Source organism: Sparus aurata, chromosome 5 (genome assembly GCF_900880675.1).
Source record: "Sparus aurata chromosome 5, fSpaAur1.1, whole genome shotgun sequence".
Taxonomy (NCBI): Eukaryota; Metazoa; Chordata; class Actinopteri; order Spariformes; family Sparidae; genus Sparus; species Sparus aurata.
The window spans coordinates 14,027,395-14,048,267 of record NC_044191.1 but is presented as its reverse complement, the minus strand read 5'-3'; the positions used below and the strand labels follow the sequence as shown (position 1 = coordinate 14,048,267).

The window sequence follows — 20,873 nt, the reverse complement described above, 5'->3', positions numbered from 1 at the left end:
ATCTTTTGACTTAATCTGCTCAACATGCTGGGCCAATGGATGACTTTAGATAACACCTTATGACTGTACAAGCATCCAACTACATGCTTCATTAAGCACTGGAATGTTACATTATGCAATCCAAACGGTGTCATTGTACCAGAGAGATTTACTGCTTGTAAACAGGATCAGTGGAACATTTTGAATGTCAAAGCTAATGACCTATTTTGGAGACAGACGTTTACGTTGGCACTAGACGAGCTCTGAATTGTTCCTCTACATGCAGCTGTTGTATCACACCATACAGTAACTATATAAATATGTACACACCATGGACACCAAGAGTAATGATAAGAAAATCATTTATTTAAAAAAATTATACATTTCACATCATAACAAAGTTGTGCAGTGTGCAACGTGTCACCAACAAATCATCCAGTTAAAACATCAATGGAGTAAGAAAGAACTGCCATAAGTTTTTAATTGGAAGTGCAACAAGTCTCAAAGAATATGAACATTTACTCACTTACATTCATCATTCATTTAGGTGCCATTAGTGTGTTGGATTCTAGCCTGCTCGCTCTCGCTCTCGCTCTCGCTCTCGCACTCTACATTAAACATAATCAGCAGGAGTGACCTCTGTTACATTACTTTCTTTGTTTTCTCCTGCAGTGTCCAGTGCTTCCACCTCACTTGTATGGATTTTGACAAGTGTCTCGTCATTTTTACCCCCTGATTCTTCGCCGTTTTCCATTCTTTCGAGCTCTAGCCTCAGTCTCTCCTTCTCGTTTAGTATAATTTCTTCTTCTGTAGCTTTCTGCTGCTCCTCCTTCTCTTTCCTCTCTTTCTCAGCCTTCTCCATTTTCTCCTGCTTCTTCATTTTCCAGAAGAAGCCCAGGTTCTTCTCGGGGTAAGTGACTTTGGCCAGCGGCAGCTTGAAAATCCTGTTGGTTTCCGTGGTTAAGAGGAGGAAAGTGAGAGCAGAGAGACAGAAAGGCCAGGTGCAGGCTGGCAGACCAAACTGTAGATGAGAAATATACCAAGCTGCAGTTAGTTACTTGTGTTAATTATGAGCCAGTATATAAACAGACATAAAAGAAAATGTCTACTTACGTTGGACATGATATTGGCAATGGCAGAGCCGAGGTATGCACAGAAAAAAGCTGCAGAGGAGAAAAGAGATGACATTTGTGTGAGTGCTGTAACGGATTAAAAGTATCTGGTTGTTCTCTTCCGGCATTGCATGTGATTACATAAGATGTTATCATCCTGTCACTCGCAGATTTGTATCTTCTGGGTGTCTACTCACCACATGTGATGGCGAGCAGGTGCACCTGCCAGGTTAGTGCGTAAAACATCCCCCCAATAGCGATGCAGGCTAACACGCAGTTATATCCCCAGAGGCCAAAGTAAATGTCTCCGAAAGGAGCTGCCAGAGCCAAACCTGCAAAAAGATCAATCACAGCCATCAAAAATGTGTCATTCAGTTTAAGATTGTGTTATCGAAGTCCTGGTTGATTTGCACCTTTAACAAATATTTTGGGGAATTATCATGGAGTTACTTTAAAAAGCAAAAATAAGTTGTGCTGTATATTAAGGTGAGGCAGAATGACGTTTACAGAAGTTATCTGTTATCATGTGCCCTGCCTGCCAAGGTAGTGATTGTCATCTCACCAGAAACCATGCCCACAGCAGATCCAAGCACAGCATGAGCACATGTGATAGGGGAGGAGATGAAGAGGGAGATGATAAAGATTCCTCCTGTCCAAGGATTGTCACAGCCGTAGACCTGGCCGATTCCCACAGGCACTGACATGAACAGCTTGGGAGGTAAACAGAGGACGTTTAAACATAGTGGAAGATGCATACAAAAGTAGGTTACACCTGCAGGTTTTTAGCACTCATGTATGACCTCTTGCTCGTTAGTAGAAACTTTGATTGGTTGCCATCTTTGTTATCCATCTGTTTGCTGAACAGACGTATATTGACTAGAGTAACTCTAAAGACACGCAGATCACATGCAAACAGAGGACATTTTCTGACACTGGTGTGTCACAGTGCACAGAGTCTAAAGCATACAGTATCAGCCCTCAGAGAGAGATCCTGGCCTGTCACTGACCTTGGCTACATCGATTTCTGCCCAGGTGATGTTGGGCAGCTCTGAGCGAGGCTCAATGAGGACTTGGGGAAAGTGGTGGTTGAAGTGGCTGGTGGCGACCATGTGAAGACACACCAGGATGTTGAATGGCAGGGTGAAAACTGGCAAATCCCAACGGCTGTTAATCGATGCCAGGGCACTGGACACAATCGGGCTGAAAGACAAGGATAAAACATAATCAGTATTAGATTTAATCCACATTTATATGTTTATATTTGAGTAAACTGATCAGTTTTGACATTTGATGTGTCTTGGTTTGGTTAATTTATCCACTTTCTCACATCTACCTCTCATTTGTTGTGATTTGAATCTACCTTATCATTTAACCATTAGTCCTCCAATTTGCTTACCACATCATGGACATGAAGATGTTGGGTAGCAGGAGCCACCAGTACCAGTCTCCTGCTTTGGAGAACACAGCCATCAGCAGACCCACCAGGATGCCATTGTAACCATAGAGCCCTGCTGCAATTGCACCCCTATGGAAAAGTCATTTATATGAATACATATTTACTGGTGTACAACACAGTGTAAAACCATCTAACATAAGAATGTGCCTGTCTACTGCCAAAACGAATATTATCAAGCCATTTCATCAAAGCATACTCATACATACAGTTATGCAACCCCTCGGTTGTGATAAACAAGTCAAGTCAAATCAGTTTTGTATTCACAATAACTGAGTGTTCAAACCTGCTCTGTCGCAGAATGAGGGCGGAAATGGTAGCAAAGAGTGTGCCCACAAAGCCGTTGAGAGCCCACCAGTAGTTCTGCAGGATGAGGCCTCCGAAAATGATGAGGCCACTCAGGGGGTTGTTGACAAACATCACCTGAGCAGCACCACGCAAAACCCAGTCGAGCAACTGCAGCAGGAAGAACTGCTCTGGAGGATGGAAAGAGAGAACAGACAGAAATCGTTGATATTTTGGACGAAACTGCTTCATGTGCCTCATATTGAATTTTATGCAAGTTGCAGTCTTTCCGTGAGCAAGACCACACTCAATACTGAACATTCTTTGTATTATTTTAAACTACATAGTGTAAAGAGACACTTGGGACCACTATGTCACAAATAGATAATGCAGTGTCACAGAAACCATGTCCTGTATGGACAAGGATTATAAGCTTTTCTACTGGAACAAATGACCATAAATCTTCCACAGGGCATGTCGTTCTTAATGTATAGCCTGTTTGTACTTACAGCTGCCCTTACCGGTTCCTGTCATGAGTTTGTCAGTTTTACATACACATACATACAATAGATGTCAAACAGTACATTCAGTACTTGAATGTCATTTATTTTAGTTGTTCAAATGATTGCATTATTGAGTTTGGGGTGGAGTAGTTGATCATACAAAGAGTACTCAAGTCTATACATGCTTTTGTGCGTTGGGAAACAATTCACATTGACTTACTTTCCATCCATTTTCCGAAAGCCTTCATGTCTCCAGAAAAGTAGGAGACTCCCTTGAGGAAGTGGGCCTTGGTCCTCTGAAGGGTTGTGGGAGCTGGCTGCATGGGGCCCTTCTCCTTCCTGTCCTTCTGGGTGCTGTCATGGTCAGACGGCAAGTTAGGGTGTGCCATCAGGGGGTAGAGCTCCTTCGACCACCATTATTGAGAAATGAATTAGAAAATGTAGTTACAAGAGATGTTTGAGGCATTTAAAAAACACAAATAGACTTTCACTTCAACATATGTCTGAACTATGAACACCGACTCACAATGAGAGTGGTGGCAGGAGAGGTGGTTGACAGTGCAGCAGGAGTGGAACAGTTGATATTCTTCTGAATATCCTGTAAAAACAGATGAAGAGATGTAATTTCGGAGCACATTAAGTTTATCCATATGTATTATAAGTAACGGAAAATCCATATGTTTCTGTTTACTGCATGCTTAACTGTATAATCAATTTATAAACTTGTATGACAAACTATTGTGAAAAAAATCTCATGTCTTGAGAAAAAAAAAACATTTTTTCAACAAGCTGCACAGAGCATATCGCGCCAACAGGAAATCAGAGACACAGAAATGGCATAGAGCATCCGGACAATTTTCAAAATAAAACACCCTGTGCAGACTACCAATTGTATAAAAACTAAAGATTACCAGATCAACAAAGTCGGGCAGGCAAAGGGCTCCGCTTCTGAAACGTTCCCACTATGAATCTTGTTCTTTTTATGCATTCATGGTATGATGCTGTGTGGAGGGCGGCATGAAACCTGTATCAGATGCACTTGTTTATTTTCAGTATGTTCAAGTTTTTTCAGAGATTAGTTTTTTCTGACAGTTTGATATTAATAGTAAATTTGCTATTTATGTTAAAAAAGTAAATGTTACTGATATATCTGTGCTAGGCTAATATTGGCTGATAAAATCGGCCTACAAATAAGTCGGTCAGGCTCTACTATTTTGCACAATGTTCATTGTGTGTCCTTCAAGGAATTTAGATGGTAAAAAATTCCAAGGGGTCATGTGGGTCATGTAACTTAAAATGACCCTACTTGAAGTGTATTGTGACAAACATGAGAAAACCCTGCCTGAATAAACTCAGTCCACTGCATACAATTGAAAGGTGTATTACTTTAATTCAGTTATAAAAAGACAATTGTAGTAGGTAAAGAAGGAAGATAACTGGATGAAATGGAATTGTAGATTAGAATTAGAAATGTCACAGTTATGGTTAAGGTGTCCTGTAACAATGTCCTTTGGCAGGTGTACATATGTGTGTCGGGGCAGGGTGGTGCTCCCTTTGGGCCATTCCCTCTGTCAAAAACGTGTATGTGTGTATGTAACAATAGCTAGCTAGTGTCTGAGATGCAATGTCAGCATTTAGACATCAGTGAATTAACGATTTACCCCTCCGACTAGACTCAGTCACGTCAATTTAACGCAAACGTCTCGATTTCTCTGTTATGAAAGCGTGACTGGTGTTCCTAGCTTGCTGTGCTGTATCGTTAGCATCGTTCAATGGATAACGATGCTGTTAAAGTTGTTAATAATCCATGATGACAATCTACAAACCAGCTGATAGGAAATTTACATCAGACCAGGGAGAGGCCCTGTGGTTTGGGTGTAGTGTCTGTGTTATTTCCCTACTCTGATGGTATGTGAAATAATTAGACAACAATTCAATTAGGTCTTGTAGGATTATTTATGTCCTCTAACAGACAAATATGCAATGACACATTATGGTGTTCAGCCTAAACCTGTCCAGGTGCATACATGAAACATGGCAATGCCAAAGAGTATTAAATCAGATTTTCTCTTCCTGGTCTTTGCTTTGTCGGCTGCATACAATTGAAAGGTGTATTACTTTAATTGAGTTATAAAAAGACAATTGTAATAGGTAAAGAAGGAAGATAACTGGATGAAATGGAATTGTAGATTAGAATTAGAAATGTCACAGTTATGGTTAGGGTGTCCTGTAACAATGTCCTTTGGCAGGTGTACATATGTGTGTCGGGGCAGGGTGGTGCTCCCTTTGGGCTAGCTAGTGTCTGAGATGCAATGTTAGCATGTAGACATCAGTGAATGAACGATTTACCCCTCCGACTAGACTCAGTCACGTCAATTTAACTCAAACGTCTCGATTTCTCTGTTATGAAAGCGTGACTGGTGTTCCTAGCTTGCTGTGCTGTATTGTTAGCGTCGTTCAATGGATAACGATGCTGTTAAAGTTGTTAATAATCCATGATGACAATCTACAAACCAGCTGATAGGAGATTTACATCAGACCAGGGAGAGGCCCTGTGGTTTGGGTGTAGTGTCTGTGTTATTTCCCTACTCTGATGGTATGTGAAATAATTAGACAACAATTCAATTAGGTCTTGTAGGATTATTTATGTCCTCTAACAGACAAATATGCAATGACGCATTATGGTGCTCAGCCTAAACCTGTCCAGGTGCATACATGGAACATGGCAATGCCAAAGAGTATTGAATCAGATTTTCTCTTCCTGGTCTTTGCATTGCCTTATCTGGTTCATCTTGAGCTCACCTCTGCCCCTTACTGCAGTGTTGCCAGATATCGCGAGAGAAACAAGCAAGCGGGCCTATGAAAACGTGCCCAAAACAAGTGACTTCTCCATTTGTGGTAAAAAAAAAAAACCCTGAATCCAGAAATATCATTGTATTTATTATTGTTTTTATATGTTATGATCCTTTTTTGTTTTAGTTCCAATACTTCAAAACAATATGACATGCAATACAATAGGAAGAGGAACACTTTAACAACAAGGTCAAAAACCCGCAACCCGTGACTACCAATATTTATAAGCGACTTTACAGAAAAACAAGCCCAAAGTTGCTTATAATAAGCAGACTTGGCAACTGTGCCTTACCTATCTTTTGTGGACTCCAGCCCTAACAACATAATTTTGTGTGTTGCTGTCCTGTCTATCACACTCACTCACACACTCATCCAATTCCCATTCTTCATCTCCATCCAGTGTGCTCAGGTGGGAGACATGGCATAGGGCCAAGTACAATACATTCATCCAGAGGAATTTAGATGGTAAAAAATTCCAAGGGTTCATGTGCGTCATGTAACTTAAATTTACTCTGCTTGAAGTGTATTGTGAGAAACATGAGGAACCCTGCCTGGATAAACTCAGTCCACTACATACACTTTAAAGGTGTATTACTTTAATCCAGTTATAAAAAGACAATTGTTGTAGAAAAAGAAGGAAGATAACTGATTATGGTAAAGGTGTCCTTTGGGAGGTGTACATAGGTGTGTCGAGGCAGGGTGGTGCTCCCATTGGGCCATCCCCCCGTTAAAAATTAACAAATCACCTACTGATAATAATCGTCATGACATTACATCGATCAGCAATAACACTGAAACCACTAACAGACGAAAGTTAACACTGATCATTTAATTCCTATGCAATATTCTGCTGGAAACCTTGGGTTCAGGCATTCAGGTGGATGCTACTTGACGGCACACCTTGACGGATCAGAGATGTTCTGGCAGCACAAGAGGAACTTGCAGAGTGCATACCAGGTGGTTTTAATGTTGTGGCTGATTGATGTGCATTGCTCCACTATTGCCAATAATCTCAGAATTGCATCCTTTTCTTGCACCTGCAGTATCACCTTTTTTCAATATTAGCTCAATTGATTAGAGACATTATTAAAGTTTAATCATGTCTTACTGTCCTATACACCTTAGTGACTCTTAAGTTACAAGCGCTCCTACCTTTGTGTTGTGTAATCCAGGCATATGTCCCAAAATAAGCCTAGGTTGTAGAGTTGCCAGCTTTTCTTGAGCTGTACAACAGAGACATCCACTGAAGGCTTTTATAGCACCAGAGAGGAGAAAACCCCTCCTCTTTTCTCTCTCTGCTCAAGCTCAACAACAATCACAGGCAGACAGCGGTGACGATATTCACCACACCCAAGTCTCTCTAGGCACAGACCCAGGAACAATTTCCTTTCTCCTGCACTGACAATATTGAGATGAGAAGGCAAGACCTGATCAGCAGTTGCTACAGTAAGTCACTTGAGAGACTGTGCACTCCACATGGATCATTGTTACTGCCAGACCACGAGGTCAATGTCCCAGCTTGGACCTCACTATAATTAGTGCTTAATGGTCCAGTTAGTAGGGATTAGGGGGGAATCAGGAGGATCTATTGGCAGAAATGCATCACAATATATATAATTATGTTTTGATTATAGTATAATCACCTGAAACTATGAACTGTTGTGCTCTCTTTACATTCGAATGAGCATTTTATGTATACAGATGGAGGAGCATATCATGAATGTATCATAGAAGTTGATACAACGGCGCTGCTCAGCCTTGCTCCCAGTTTTGCCAAGTAGCCACCCATGGTCTTGCAGCTTAAAAATCCCCTGCAGTCCAAAAAATATTTTTGCCAATAGACCACTGTTATTGTGTAAGCCTATGGGCGTTGAAACTTGCAGGCATGCTCTCCTTTCGACACCTAAGTTACTGTTTTTATTGCTTGCTGTGTATGTATGGGGGTGGGGGGGTTGTTTATATTGTTCTCACAGTGTAGCACTTTCTGTTGCTTTTCTGTATGAAAAGTGCTATACAAATAAATGTTCTTAAATTTATACACACAATTCCCATTTAGACTTCTTAATTTATTCAATAAATACAACTAGAATGTTCATCTCTTACAAAACATAAAGTTGAAAGAAACCAATCATCATAGTTTGAAAAATACTTGGGCTGTGATTGACAGGGACCTGATGGAGGAGATCAACATGTTACAGGTCATACATTCTCACAAGACCTGCTTTCCTACCAGTCAACTTTACATGCTTACCAACGCAGTAATATGGTAGAAATGGTAGCAGCACCTGCTCACAATTATATACCACAGTGATGTTGGGAGATGACATCCTTACAGAAACAAAACATTCATTTTTCATGGTCACATATGAATACCTGTAAAGCATGTTAAAACATGTTAAAATCAGGTGTGAAATATGCTGAACGCATGCCTTGCACAAGTGAAACATAGTTTTGAAACATTTTCATGGTATAATATGTTAAGCCTTGTAAATATTCATTTAACCTTTAGGATTACATGTGAAAACTTTTGAATTATATGTGAAACCTATGGGAATACATTACAAACCCATGTAAATCCCTCTGTGAAACCCATTAAAATAGATTCAAGATTCAAGATTCAAGAGGGGTTTATTGTCATTCCAGCCATATACACAGTACATGGTGCAATGAAATAATGTTTCCCAAGAAACAAACATTTTTATTTTTTTTAAATAATACATTTAGCTGCTCTCAAGTGCAAAAATACTTTATAAAGTGATTATATGATGATGATGATGATGATGATTATTATTATTATTATCATTATTATTTACATGAGGTGCAATAGTGCATCAGACAAATACAAAAACAGCGACGTACGACAGCATACAGAAGGGCAACAGAGGTGATCAGTTCAGTCTCTGAGTATTGGCCTGGGGTAAGAAGCAGTTTGTGGTCTGGTAGTGACAGACCGTATGCCACAGTACCTTCTGCCAGAAGGAAGGGGGGAGAGCAGTCTATGTGAGGGGTGGGTGGGGTCTTTCACAATGCTGGTTGCTTTATGGATACAGCGTGATGTGTAAATGTCTGAGATGGAGGGGAGAGTGACTCCGATGATCTTTTCAGCCATCCTCACCACTTGCTGCAGGTTCTTGTGGCCCAGTCTGGTGCAGTTTCTGAACTAGGCAGTGATGCAGCTACCCAGGAGGCTGTCAATAGTCCCTCTGTAAATGGTCTCCCCGTCAGAAAGTCCAGGATCCAGTTGCAGAGGGGTGTGTTCAGGCCCAGCAAGCTCAGCTTCCTAGTCAGGTGCATTGTGATGATTGTGTTGAATGCTGAACTGAAGTCTATGAGCAGCATTCTGACGTAAGTGTCCTTTTTATCCAGATGGCTGAGTGCTAGGTGGAGGGTAGTGGTGATGGCATCATCGGTGGAGCGGTTGGTTCATTAAATCACTGCATGTGTAACAAATGAGATTACACTAAAAACCCATCAGAAATCCTCAGGCCTCACTGATTAGTGTACAAAAACACACATGTATAACTTTAATCACTGTTTAGGTGAAACTGGATCATATTTTATGGATAAAGTGTTTTCTAGTTTTCCCTCTAACATCCTCCAGATGATCTGCCTGAACCCTCAATGATTAATGGAGTTTCCTGATAAAAAAAGATGGCTTTAACCGTTGCTAAAGTAACCACTGACAATGGCTATCAGACCGTACCAGGCTCCAAGTGAACATTGCCGGTGTCAGGATCAAACTCAAACTTGGAGACCAACTGTAGCCAGTTTAATGACAGGGAATCAATCAAACTGTATTTGTATGGCAACAGAAAGTGCTTCACTATGAGAACAACATTCGGAAAATGCTCCGACCCTGTTGTGCTTTGATGCTCCAGAACTACAAAACTTCAGCAAACAGTCCCTCTGCATAGTGGTGAGTGAGAATGGCTGCATTTTCATTTTGGGTGAACTTATCCCTTAAGAACAAACTGATATGTTACATTCCACCACTGTCATCTCATGATGTCACACACACACACACACACACACACACACACACACACACACACACACACACACACACACACACACAGACACACACACACACACACACACGTTTATGGATGGATAGTGCAAGTGTTTGTTCCTTCAGCATTTATTTAGTCGTTAAAAACAATTACAGTGTAGTAACAGAGCTAGTGAGCAGCATTGATTGTTGCTGCAGACATCTAGTCATCACTGATGGAGGAAGGGAAGCAGCCAGAAAAAAGATGGTGATGGCCAGAGATTTTAACAATTATGTAAGACTGAAAGAGGAATGAAAAACAAACATGGATGACATAACAACCAGAACCTTTTCAGGAACAGGCGTTTCGGCGAGAAGCCGATTTAGTTTCATCTTGTGATTTATCAGATGACATAGTTAGATTTTCTAAAACCTTTTCTTTCTTTTTTGAGTTAAGGAATAGTTTATGCAGTGATTCAATGTCCAATGCATTGATGAAGTAGTAACGATACCCTGGTTTTTATGATATATTGGTCCACTCACACTTTTTTTTTCCAACTTCTAACAATCAGTTAGCATTACCAACATGCATCATGGCCAGAAAAGTTCATCTCACCTCCAAAACTCTCTCAAACCACCAAAACATTTCATACGTGTCTCAAAATAAGCTTGTTTGACCTCAAAGGCATACACTGCCACAGTTAACACACTAACCTCAAAAACACCACCAACAAGCATTATATAAGTGGAGAACCTTTTATCTTGATATCTCTACTACATGCATTTGCTGCTGAAATTGAAATCAGCTTTTCTTTTTTCTTTTTTTTTATTTCAATTATTATTATTTCATTGTTTGATAAATGTTTTAAGATAAAGATTTTCACAGTTTGGTCCAAATAGCCTTAGCCGGAGTTTGAAGAGGCTTGACAATGAAACTTCAGTTTTAACTAATGCATGTTAGCAATCAAACAATAATTTCAAAAAAAAAAAAAAAAAAAAACGGTGATATGGGCAGTACAGCTAAATAAACACCAAAATAAATGTGTTAGAGTAAAGCAGATTCTTCTTCTTGTCCTTCTATGGAAGATGCCTTAACAATTTCCACGTGCGCCACAGCCCCCTTATCAGCATCAGCATCAACTTGCATAATGATGACGCGAATGGTTACATAACACTAAATAGTGGTTTGACATTTGTAACTAGATATTATCATTTAAAAAACAGATATTGTAGTTTCACATGATGGTCCACTTGGCTATATGTCAACAGACATTAATGAGTTAATACTCTTTCAATTATCTCAACGGGTGTTTAGATACAAATACCCAAACATAAAAATGCAGTGACAATGTCTTCGAAAATATCACTGTGTCATCTAAGTATTTATGTCACAGCTTGGTTATCTCATTGCAGTTTATCATGTTCTCCACCTGCAGTGATTCAACCTGTCTGCGCAGTTGCCTTCCAGACACAAGCTGCTTTGATGGAGTGTCACTGAATGGACAAACGTTGGACACAAGAGTAAACTGTCAAGTTTTGTGATTGATGTTTCTTCCTGCAGGTGTTTTACATGTCAGGCTTCAGCGGTAAGTTTGAAGTAGCTTCCTGACTAATGTGATTGTCAGGTAGTCACATAGGAATTGCATGTAAGTCATATTTTCAAGCAGATATTGTGATCAGAAATACTTAATTTTCTCTCTCTCTCTCTCTCTCTCTCTCTCTCTCTCTCTCTCTATATATATATATATATATATATATATATATATATATATATATATATATATATATATATATATATATATATATATATAATACAATAAATTGGACCGGACTGACAACACGGGTGCCCTGTACAAGAAGGGCCAAAGTCGCCTCCATCTGCTAAGGAGGCGAGGTCCTTTGGGGTGCAGAGGACATTACTTTGAACATTTTATGACAGGGACAGGAAAAGATAAGTGGACGTCAATCATGGACGACACCTCTCACCCCCTGAACTAGACTGTGGAAGCCTCGAGCAGCTCTTCCAGCAGCAGATCAATCATCCCCTCAGCCATCAGACTGTGTAACCCAAGCACTACCTGAAAAATCCCTTTCCACTCACTTTGGTTTTTGTTAATGTCTATTTTCTATTTAACTTTATGCGTATCTGTCAGACTCTTTTTTCCTGGACTTGTTGCATCGTGACCTGTTGAATTTCCCCGATGTGGGATCAACAGAGTCTATCTAATCTAAACCTGAGTGCCAGTGGCCTGAGGAATAGAAGGTTGATAGGGACATCTAGTGGAAACATAAGAAATTACACATAGGCCTAAATTCCCTTTCTCGCCTCCATGATCATTTGGCAACACTTTACAATAGCCATAATTAATATGTGGTAAATGAATGGTGAATAAAACTTTATTCATTAGTTATCTGAGAGTTAACAAACAATAAAATGCTTTACAAACCATCTATTAAGTATGTATTTATCATATGTCTATAATACAAATTACAGGATGGTCAAACAACATAGATTTAAATGATACTAAAGATGAACAGCAAAAGGCCTGATCAGCTTTAGTCACAAGTCGGGATGTAGACCTCACACTGGATCAAACCAACAAATTCGTCTAGATCTGTTCATCTTTGCTACAGACTAAGGAGATTTTTCTCATGGATTATACACAAACTCTCGCAAAATAAAACTAATCATTCCAAGCTGCATGTAGGATCAGAAACTTCTGCCCTTACTTTTACAGGAACAGATCTGACAAGATTAGAAAAGGCAGCAATTCAGTGTTTTCATGCAGCCAACCTACCCTCATACACACACAAAAAGGATGGGGCTACAAAGTATGCCCCTATGCATGTGTTTGTTTGCGTGTGTGTGTGTGTATGTGTGCATGACTGTGTGTGTGTGTGTGTGTGTGTGTGTGTGTGTGTGTGTGTGTGTGTGTGTGTGTAATGGGGTGGTGGGTGGTGAGGGGGCTCTACAGTCTCTGCCAGAGTCTATGGAACCTGATACTTGATGACTCCCCATCACAAGAATGTGAGTTTCCTTCTCTTGGAGGATCTGGCCTGACGCCCGGCCACATCTCCATCTGTGTGTGTGTGTGTGTGTGTGTGCGTGTGTGTGTGTGTGAGTGAGCATGTTACTTGTTACTATTTGCCCCTTTTTCAGAATGAGTGGCCTCTTTCAGCACAGCGAGGCATTCTTTGCATCCTGGATGTCTGATTTGTTTTCTTAGTCCTCTGCTAATGTGCTGTCACTTTAATTTGCAAGTTTCTGTCTGGAAAAAAGGTTGCATCGAGGCTTTGAGCTAGCAGAAAGGAACTAAAAAGAAATATCCTTTAGTTCATAGCATATTTTCAGATTATATAAACATTTAATGAGCATTCAGATAACCTGACACAAACTATAACGAGTGGCGTTAGGAACCAACAGAGGTTTAACTTCATGGTCAGAGGTGTTAAAAAAGGTTGTTGTCATTTTCCCAAGAAAATTCCTGGACAGAGAACTTACATACAGTATACTGTTAGATTCACACCTATGGATGTAATGTTTCCTATGACCCCTGTTGGTTTTCACTTCTCACCTTGCTTTAATGGAACTGTACTTCAGGATGTCTTATACGTCCTGACACATGTGCTGGGTGTGGTCGGGGACGGGGTGCAACAGACTTGGAACCAGAGAAGGCAGCTCTGCAGCTTTATTTTTCAACCTGGTAAGATACTCTTTAACTTCCTGTCCTGGGAGCAAGTGAGGAAACCCAGAAAGATGAAAGATAACCTCACAATACTGCAGGGACACTGCTAACTACAGGTTATGCTTCCTGGTTCTTAAATCAAGATTAAAACGTTTGTGTGAAAGGAAAAGTTTGAGATGTGAATTGTTTTGTTTGAAAACATATGTGTGAAGTGATTTCCTTCTTTCGAATGAAAAGCTAAAAATGTGGGATGTGTGTGTCATTGCAACCTTGTCAGAGCACTCTCTGCAAATTCTCTGCATTTTTGCACTTTGTAAAAGTAGACATGAACGGCCAAAAATGGTCAAATATTTGGGTTTCTTTTCCTACTCAGGAGCTCCAACATAAGATTTGTCTTGTTGTCAGATTCGTAAAACACACTGACACTGGAGAAGATTGATGTCTGCTGCTGTAAAAAAAAAAAAAAAAGTTTTCAGTTTTAAACAGAACAGTTGTTATATGCTGTACAACACTTGTATCATCAGGTTAAATGTTAGTCAACACACAAATACTGTATCTTCTTTTCAAACAAAATTAAACAACAATCTCAACATTCCCGATGTTGAGTCCCGTACTGTACTTCCTGTACACACATAACTGATCACAGAAAAGAGGCCAACCTGAAAAAAAATAAAGGACCTGACCTGCTGGTCTCATAATAAGAACCTTCACCTGAAAGTGAGTCTTAGGAGATGTACTGAAATCTGGGAACAAGCAGAGAATGAACTACGCTCCCGTCAACGTTTGTCAGTGGGCCCTCCGAGGAGACAGCTTCAAGTACATTAGTGTCCACATAACAGAGGGTCTGACCCGGGTGCTGTGTACTGACTCAGTGTGAGAAAGAGACTGTTTCACCTTCAGAAGCCTGAGGGATTTCTGGATAGCTCCTCGAGTACTTATTTATTTCTATCACTGCCTGGTATAAAAAAAGCACCTATCAGGAACATAAGGCCCTGCTAAGAGTGGTTCCTTTATCTGATTAGAAAATAGGCAATGCTCTACCCTACCTGAGAGATACTACACATAGACTGTAAAAAACATGGATGCTGTCTCCCTGACGTCGCCCATGGGTTTCTGAAGATTGAAGCCATTGTGAAGCTCAGCGTGGTGGCTCCGGCTGTTTGGGCATCTGACTCCCAGCCGATCCAAAAATAGGCAAGTAGGTGGAGCATGGTGGAGCTGAGGCAGGCCAAATGAAGCTGCTGACAGCTAACTAAACAGCTAGCTGTCATTCAAAGCTGCCACACCCCTAATCATACAAAACTTTAAGGCTCAATATTAGGGGTCAACCCATATATATTGTTGCTGGCGGAACATTGTGTGAGAGGGGGCTGCATCAGAGCAAAAAAAAATCACTGATACTGATAAAAAATGTTAAATATTGGCCCCGACAATCCAGGGCCAATAATCGGTTCACCCCTTATCAATATAATACTAGTGCAGTGCCCGTAAGAAAAGTGTATTCCTATAAAAAAGTGGGAGGTTAAGGAGCTTTTTCATGGATGGCCAAATGAGGCTGTGTTTGAAGGTGGGACGTCAGGGATATTTAGGTTTGTTGTGAAATCTGATATTCCAGGGTATAATTGGCTGTTTTTGACTATTTTTGATTTTGCCATTATATTTAATCTTAAAAGCTATTTACTTGGTGTCATTATTTTCAGCACAACCTCACATGTGTGACTGTACAGTTATTTTTTTATTTTGACATACTGTATTAACACAATGGACCTAAAATCACAAAAAAAAACATGAAATCCGAGTAGAAAAAGTAAGATTTTTTTAACCACAAATATGTTTAACAATCCATTTTTATTTATTTATTTTTTTTACTTATAATGCAAAGATAAATTGTTGATTATCTAAATGTGTGCATACATTTAAAACATTTACAAAGTTATATGTAACTATTTACATTTAAATGCAGGCAATGCTCAGGTCTGCCTGTGCTCCTTCCAGCTGAATAAATAGCTGGACTGCCTGCTCCACATTCAGCTTCTCCTCATTAAACTAAAAAACGACTCCACTACTCACTAAACACACTACACCAAACACTACATAACACATTAACTACAAACTCCAAACACTCTAAATGTCACAAATCTCAGAACTCTCACACACACCGACCGTCGTTGCATGTCATTCATCTGCCTAGGTCCCTTCCACAACTTCCTGTTCCTCAACAACCAAACTTGCTGCTTGGACACTTTCGTGACAAAAGCCCGTTTTTACCGTTTCTTCCTGCACCAGAAACAAAGCAAACGTGACGGCAATGTTCGCGAAAAAGCGTGGCGTACATTATTTACCCTAGGTCCGGTTTTGGACGTGCCGATGCTTCCGGTCCGTCGCCTCGGGAGGTGGGCCATGTAGCTAGAGTGTAGCTAGCGGCTAGCTACACACGCACATCCACAGATTCCGATTCCACTTTGTTGTCCGCGCGTCTCCGGATCTCCTCAGACCCGAACAGACTCGGTCCGGACTCGTTTAATCTCATTAATCCACAACAGTCAGTTTAGATGCACAGAACAGAACAGATCGGGACCGAACCGCCGGCAAAATCCCGGTCCAGCTCGCGCAGCTGCAGGTATAAATCTGCTTGTTTCCTAAAGGTCCCATATTATGCTAATTTCTGCTTCTTAACATGGTTCCTTGAAGTCTAAATGGAATGTTAGTAACATGCTTTGGTCGAAATAAGCTGAAGGATTGAGCACAGCAGGGTTCTTGAAACATCAGTTTCACAGCCCAGAGGGGTGTACTGCGAAGCCAGTTTAGTGGGTTAGCGAGGTATGTTGAGTCTAAAGCCAGGCTTCCCTGTACTACAAAGTACAGGGACATAACCTGGTCACGACCAGGTTATGTTCAGAGTTTCAGCTTAAAATCGGCTATAAAAGCGCCGCTGTTTCACTGTGTAACTCATTCGGAGATGGCGTCACCATTCATTGAGAACCTTGTGGACGTGGGAGCAAGAATAATTCGGGCAGCACTACGACGTGAGCTGCTTCTTCGAGATTGCGCTGATCTGCTGGCATTTCCTGATGAAATTCTCTATGAGTGATACAGATTTTCAGCCGAGGGAATACCGTACACTCACTTATTGAGCCAAGTGTCAGGAATGCCACTCGAAGAAGCTGTGCGCTCACTGTCGGGCAAACTTTGTGTAGCCCTTAGTTTTTTCGCCACGGGAACCTACTTACATTCAGTTGGTGATGCAGAAAATCTGAGCAAGAACACACACTGACAAAATGATGGGGCAGCTTAGCTACATACCACTTTGAATGATGTTTTTGTATTTGGCTCTAACTTGCTGCCATGTCCGACTGCTGCTTCCACATCTTAATGAAATTCAATATGAAACATTAATTAGGCCAACCTAGTATTTATTTGTCACAGATAATGAGTAAAGTTAATTATTTCTTTGATGTGGCCATGAATAAACACAGTCACATGTGAGGTTGTGCAAAAAAAAATAATGACACCAAGTAAATAGTTTTTAATAGTCAAAAACGGCCAATTATACCCTGGAATATCGGATTTCACAACAAACCTAAATATCCCTGACGTCCCACGTTCAAACACAGTTTCATTTGGCCATCCATGAAAAAGCTGCTTAACCTCCCACTTTTCTATAGGAATACATTTTTCTTACGGGCACTGCACTAGTAATATTGATCATAATATTAATCATTGTTAACTTACGCATTTACACGGTCAGCAGTTTTCTGGCAGCAGCCCTCCCTCGCTCTATTGGCGGCGACAGTGTTAATTTTTACCGTGATGGTTTCCTTGAATTCTTCATAGTCCTGCATAATAAGAATCTGCTTATCTTGAGTAAAATATGTGGCCCTGGATCGATCCATTTTCGCACAGAAGTAGAATAATATGACGTCAAATGCCCCCTTTTATGTGAACGTGCGCAGAGCACAAAGTAGAGAACCGGACTTGACAAATTAAGTTGATAACCACCGTCGCAGTACCGTTAGTAAGATAGAGGAAGCAGTTATGTACTTTTCATCATAACACTTTTGCGATAAATGAATAGTAGTTATGTGACTAAAAGCTTACTGCACTATTCCCCTCAGACTTAAAGGTGGGTGTAAACATTCAGTGCTGACTTTATATTGAATTGTGTTCAGCCAATATAGCCTACAGAAGCTTTGTAAGCTGGTGCTGGGGCTCTCTGGGGCAGAGAGTGAGAGTTGTGCTGCCTGTCTGCGTGGTCTGAGAGGTCTTCAGGGATTATGAGTTTCAGCACCTCGTTCACATATGGGGCAGGGTCCTGGAAAACCTTCTCGAGATCAGGTCCAACAGTGCATCACCACAGTCTGCAGTGAAATAAACAAAAATGTATGTTTACAGGAAAATTGCAGTAGAACCAAAAAGCCTTGTGCTGCAGTGTTGTAATGTTTCTCTTATTTCTCCTAATGACTTCTTATTTATACATTCTCCTTATTATTTATTTTGAAACCATCTTAAAAGAATTCAGGTTTTAAGTTTTAAGTGTTTGTGTTCAACCTTTTGTGTGATGCCTGTGTGTCCATGTTTATTTTAATTTGTGAGGTTCAAATAAAAGATTGTAAAACTTACAGAATGTCGCCTCTGTCTTCACGGGTTTGGCTCTGCACTCTCCCTTCCTTCCTGGACTTTGGAAAGCTCGGTTTGAAAAGAGGATCTCCTGATGATGTGGTAGCTTGTCCTCTATCAGCCTTCTCATTGTAATGCAGTGCAGCCAGGTAGAGTCTTGAACAGTAAAAAGACAATAAAACATGAAAACAATTGCAAGAAATTGGCAAACAATTTGAAATGTTCTCAACAAGTAATCACAGTTTAATTATACTGCACAGAATTCCCAGATATGGATAGGAGTAACACATGACAGCACTGTTACAGTTTTATTCAAGCACTAAAGGCGTTACCTTACTCTAACCTGACCTCCTTATTTCAGTAACGAGTAATCTAACGCGTTAACATTTCCAAACCAGTGATCAGATTAAAGTTATTTATTCAAGTCACTGTGCATTACAATTATTTTGGTCATTTTCCTTAGTTAAAATATATATTCTTGCTTTCTTCTTGCGTGACGGTAGTGATGTCACGTACGTCTCAAGTCACATTTTTACCATGAGGATAACCCACGTGTAACACCACGCAGCAACACAAAAATGGAGGGAGGAGATAGATGCGCGTTTTTTAGCTGTAAATATGGTCATTATTTTGAGTCATTATAAACAAAAAAGCACAAATACTTGGTCAAGGACCCGGCCCGGCCCGGCCGAGGATAGCGGCGGGCTCGAGCAGGGAATCTAAACTCTGTGTAGCACTCAACAGCACACTCGTTTTGCCCTGGCCTATGCCAACATATTTCAGCTTAGAAAACATTTTCAAATGCATTATTTCACAAAATCCTGAAAACTTAGACCAAGTGGAGGGTGTGTGTATGTACCGCTTGACCGACCGGGTCTCTGGGTTTGCATGTGGAGACCGTGCTGATGCGAACTAGAAGCTCGCGGTTAGCATTAGCTTGGAAGATCGTGGTTAGCGTTAGCTGGTACTATGTGACACTGCTTGGTTAGTTCGTGTAAAATTGCTACATAAACACAGCTAAATACTTGCACAGGCAGACATTTCCGTAGGACAGGCATTACATAATGTGCAATATCAGAAATGTAATACACAGAATGATTCTGCTGTAGCACTCACTTGTGTGGTCAGCAGTGCAGTGATTGGCTCTGGTGCGCACCTGACTGTGGTGGCTCCGGTGGACAATGCTCGTGGAATTTGTAAAGCATTTATGAAATAATTTATTAACGGTATCATTGCAGTCCAAACAAATGCGAAATATCACACCATTGAACCACGCAGCAGCCATGTTGAAACTCTCAGGTCAGTCTGATCCTGATCCGCAGAGATATTTGAGGAACACACACATACACACACACACACCTACACACAGACACACACACACAGACAGACAGACAGAGGTTACTGTATTTATAGATAGATAAACAGGTGAGCTATATAAAATTCACCCTCCGGTCAGCTGTCATGAATGGGGAAAATCGCTTTAGAAACCAAAACTGTTTTTTACCAAGCTGTTTACCAACACTGTTATATACTGCTGTAATGCTGGGGATTTTAACATGGGGCTGGAGGGGAAACAACTCGCTTTTGGTGACAACCTGAAGTGACCATATGAGGAGCAAATGTGCTGTATGTTTGTGTGTGTGTGTGGGTGTGTGCACAGATATTTCTTAAAACATACCAATTCTCTGTGCTGTGGCCTTCCATACACATGTAAACAGCGTTTCAGGTCACTGAAAACTGAGCTTTTGGAAAACTCCTGCCAGGTTGAAGACAGTCACAAACACTGTTTGCGGTGTTTATGTGTAGACAGGAAAACTGTTTTTTTTTTGGCTTGTCTCCTTTGTTTGGCAAGCTTGTGATTGGCCAACGTGGCCTAACGGTAGAGGTATATATGCCACCTGTCGCTTTGGTGTGCGCTCGACAGCCAGTATTTTTGTTTTCATACCGTTGGTGTGGATGGGATTTTTTTTTAAAACTGGAGGAGGATTTTTTTTTTTAAATACGTGTTTTTAAATTTGCCTGTGTACGTGTGGACTAGGCCTTAGACAGCAAGGGAGGCGAGAGAGAGCAGGTATGTGTGAAGACAAAGGCTTACTTGTTCGCAGCAGTTCTTTATCCTCATAACACTCCTCATTTGTTTACACTGTTAACTCTCCCACTTCCTCCATCCTTCACTGCCTCTCTCTCTCTCCCTCTCTCTCTCTGTCTCTCTCTCTCTCTCTCTCTCTCTCTCTCTCTCTGTCTGTCTCTGTCTCTCTCTCTCTCTCTCTCTCTCTCTCTCTGGTGACACATTCATCCAGTACAAGATCTGTAATCAGTGTTTACACTCTTGCCGCCCTTCACTCACGACATGAGTTGCAGCTCAAACAAGTTACTGTAAATTGGACCATACCCTGT

General features: G+C 40.7%; 1 protein-coding gene across 2 annotated transcripts; it reads right to left on the bottom strand.

Moving 5' to 3' along the window:
* Positions 1 to 324: 324 nt before the first annotated feature.
* On the bottom strand, positions 325 to 7,453 carry slc14a2 (solute carrier family 14 member 2). Of its 2 annotated transcripts, XM_030416086.1 has the most exons (10): positions 7,338 to 7,453; positions 3,859 to 3,930; positions 3,553 to 3,736; positions 2,831 to 3,020; positions 2,488 to 2,616; positions 2,099 to 2,291; positions 1,654 to 1,801; positions 1,289 to 1,423; positions 1,093 to 1,142; positions 325 to 1,000 (listed from the first exon to the last, which is right to left on the bottom strand). In XM_030416086.1, the coding sequence occupies exons 1-10, from the start codon at positions 7,359 to 7,361 to the stop codon at positions 593 to 595; spliced, it is 1,533 nt and encodes a 510-aa protein (XP_030271946.1). In that variant the 5' UTR covers positions 7,362 to 7,453; the 3' UTR covers positions 325 to 592. The 2 variants fall into 2 exon arrangements, with proteins under 2 accessions (XP_030271946.1, XP_030271947.1); XM_030416087.1 differs by lacking the exon at positions 7,338 to 7,453 and having other exon boundaries at positions 3,553 to 3,746.
* Between the last annotated feature and the right edge of the window lie 13,420 nt (positions 7,454 to 20,873).

What these genes read in the sequence shown, in the direction of transcription:
- slc14a2 (XM_030416086.1), bottom strand. Translation starts at nt 7,361, where the DNA reads ATGCCTGGATTACACAACACAAAG. An exon ending in CTGGATTACACAACACAAAG is followed by an intron (nt 3,931 to 7,337) that starts GTAGGAGCGCTT and finishes CTGTTTTTACAG; the next exon opens with GATATTCAGAAGAATATCAA. An exon ending in CAGAAATCGATGTAGCCAAG is followed by an intron (nt 1,802 to 2,098) that starts GTCAGTGACAGG and finishes TTACCTCCCAAG; the next exon opens with CTGTTCATGTCAGTGCCTGT.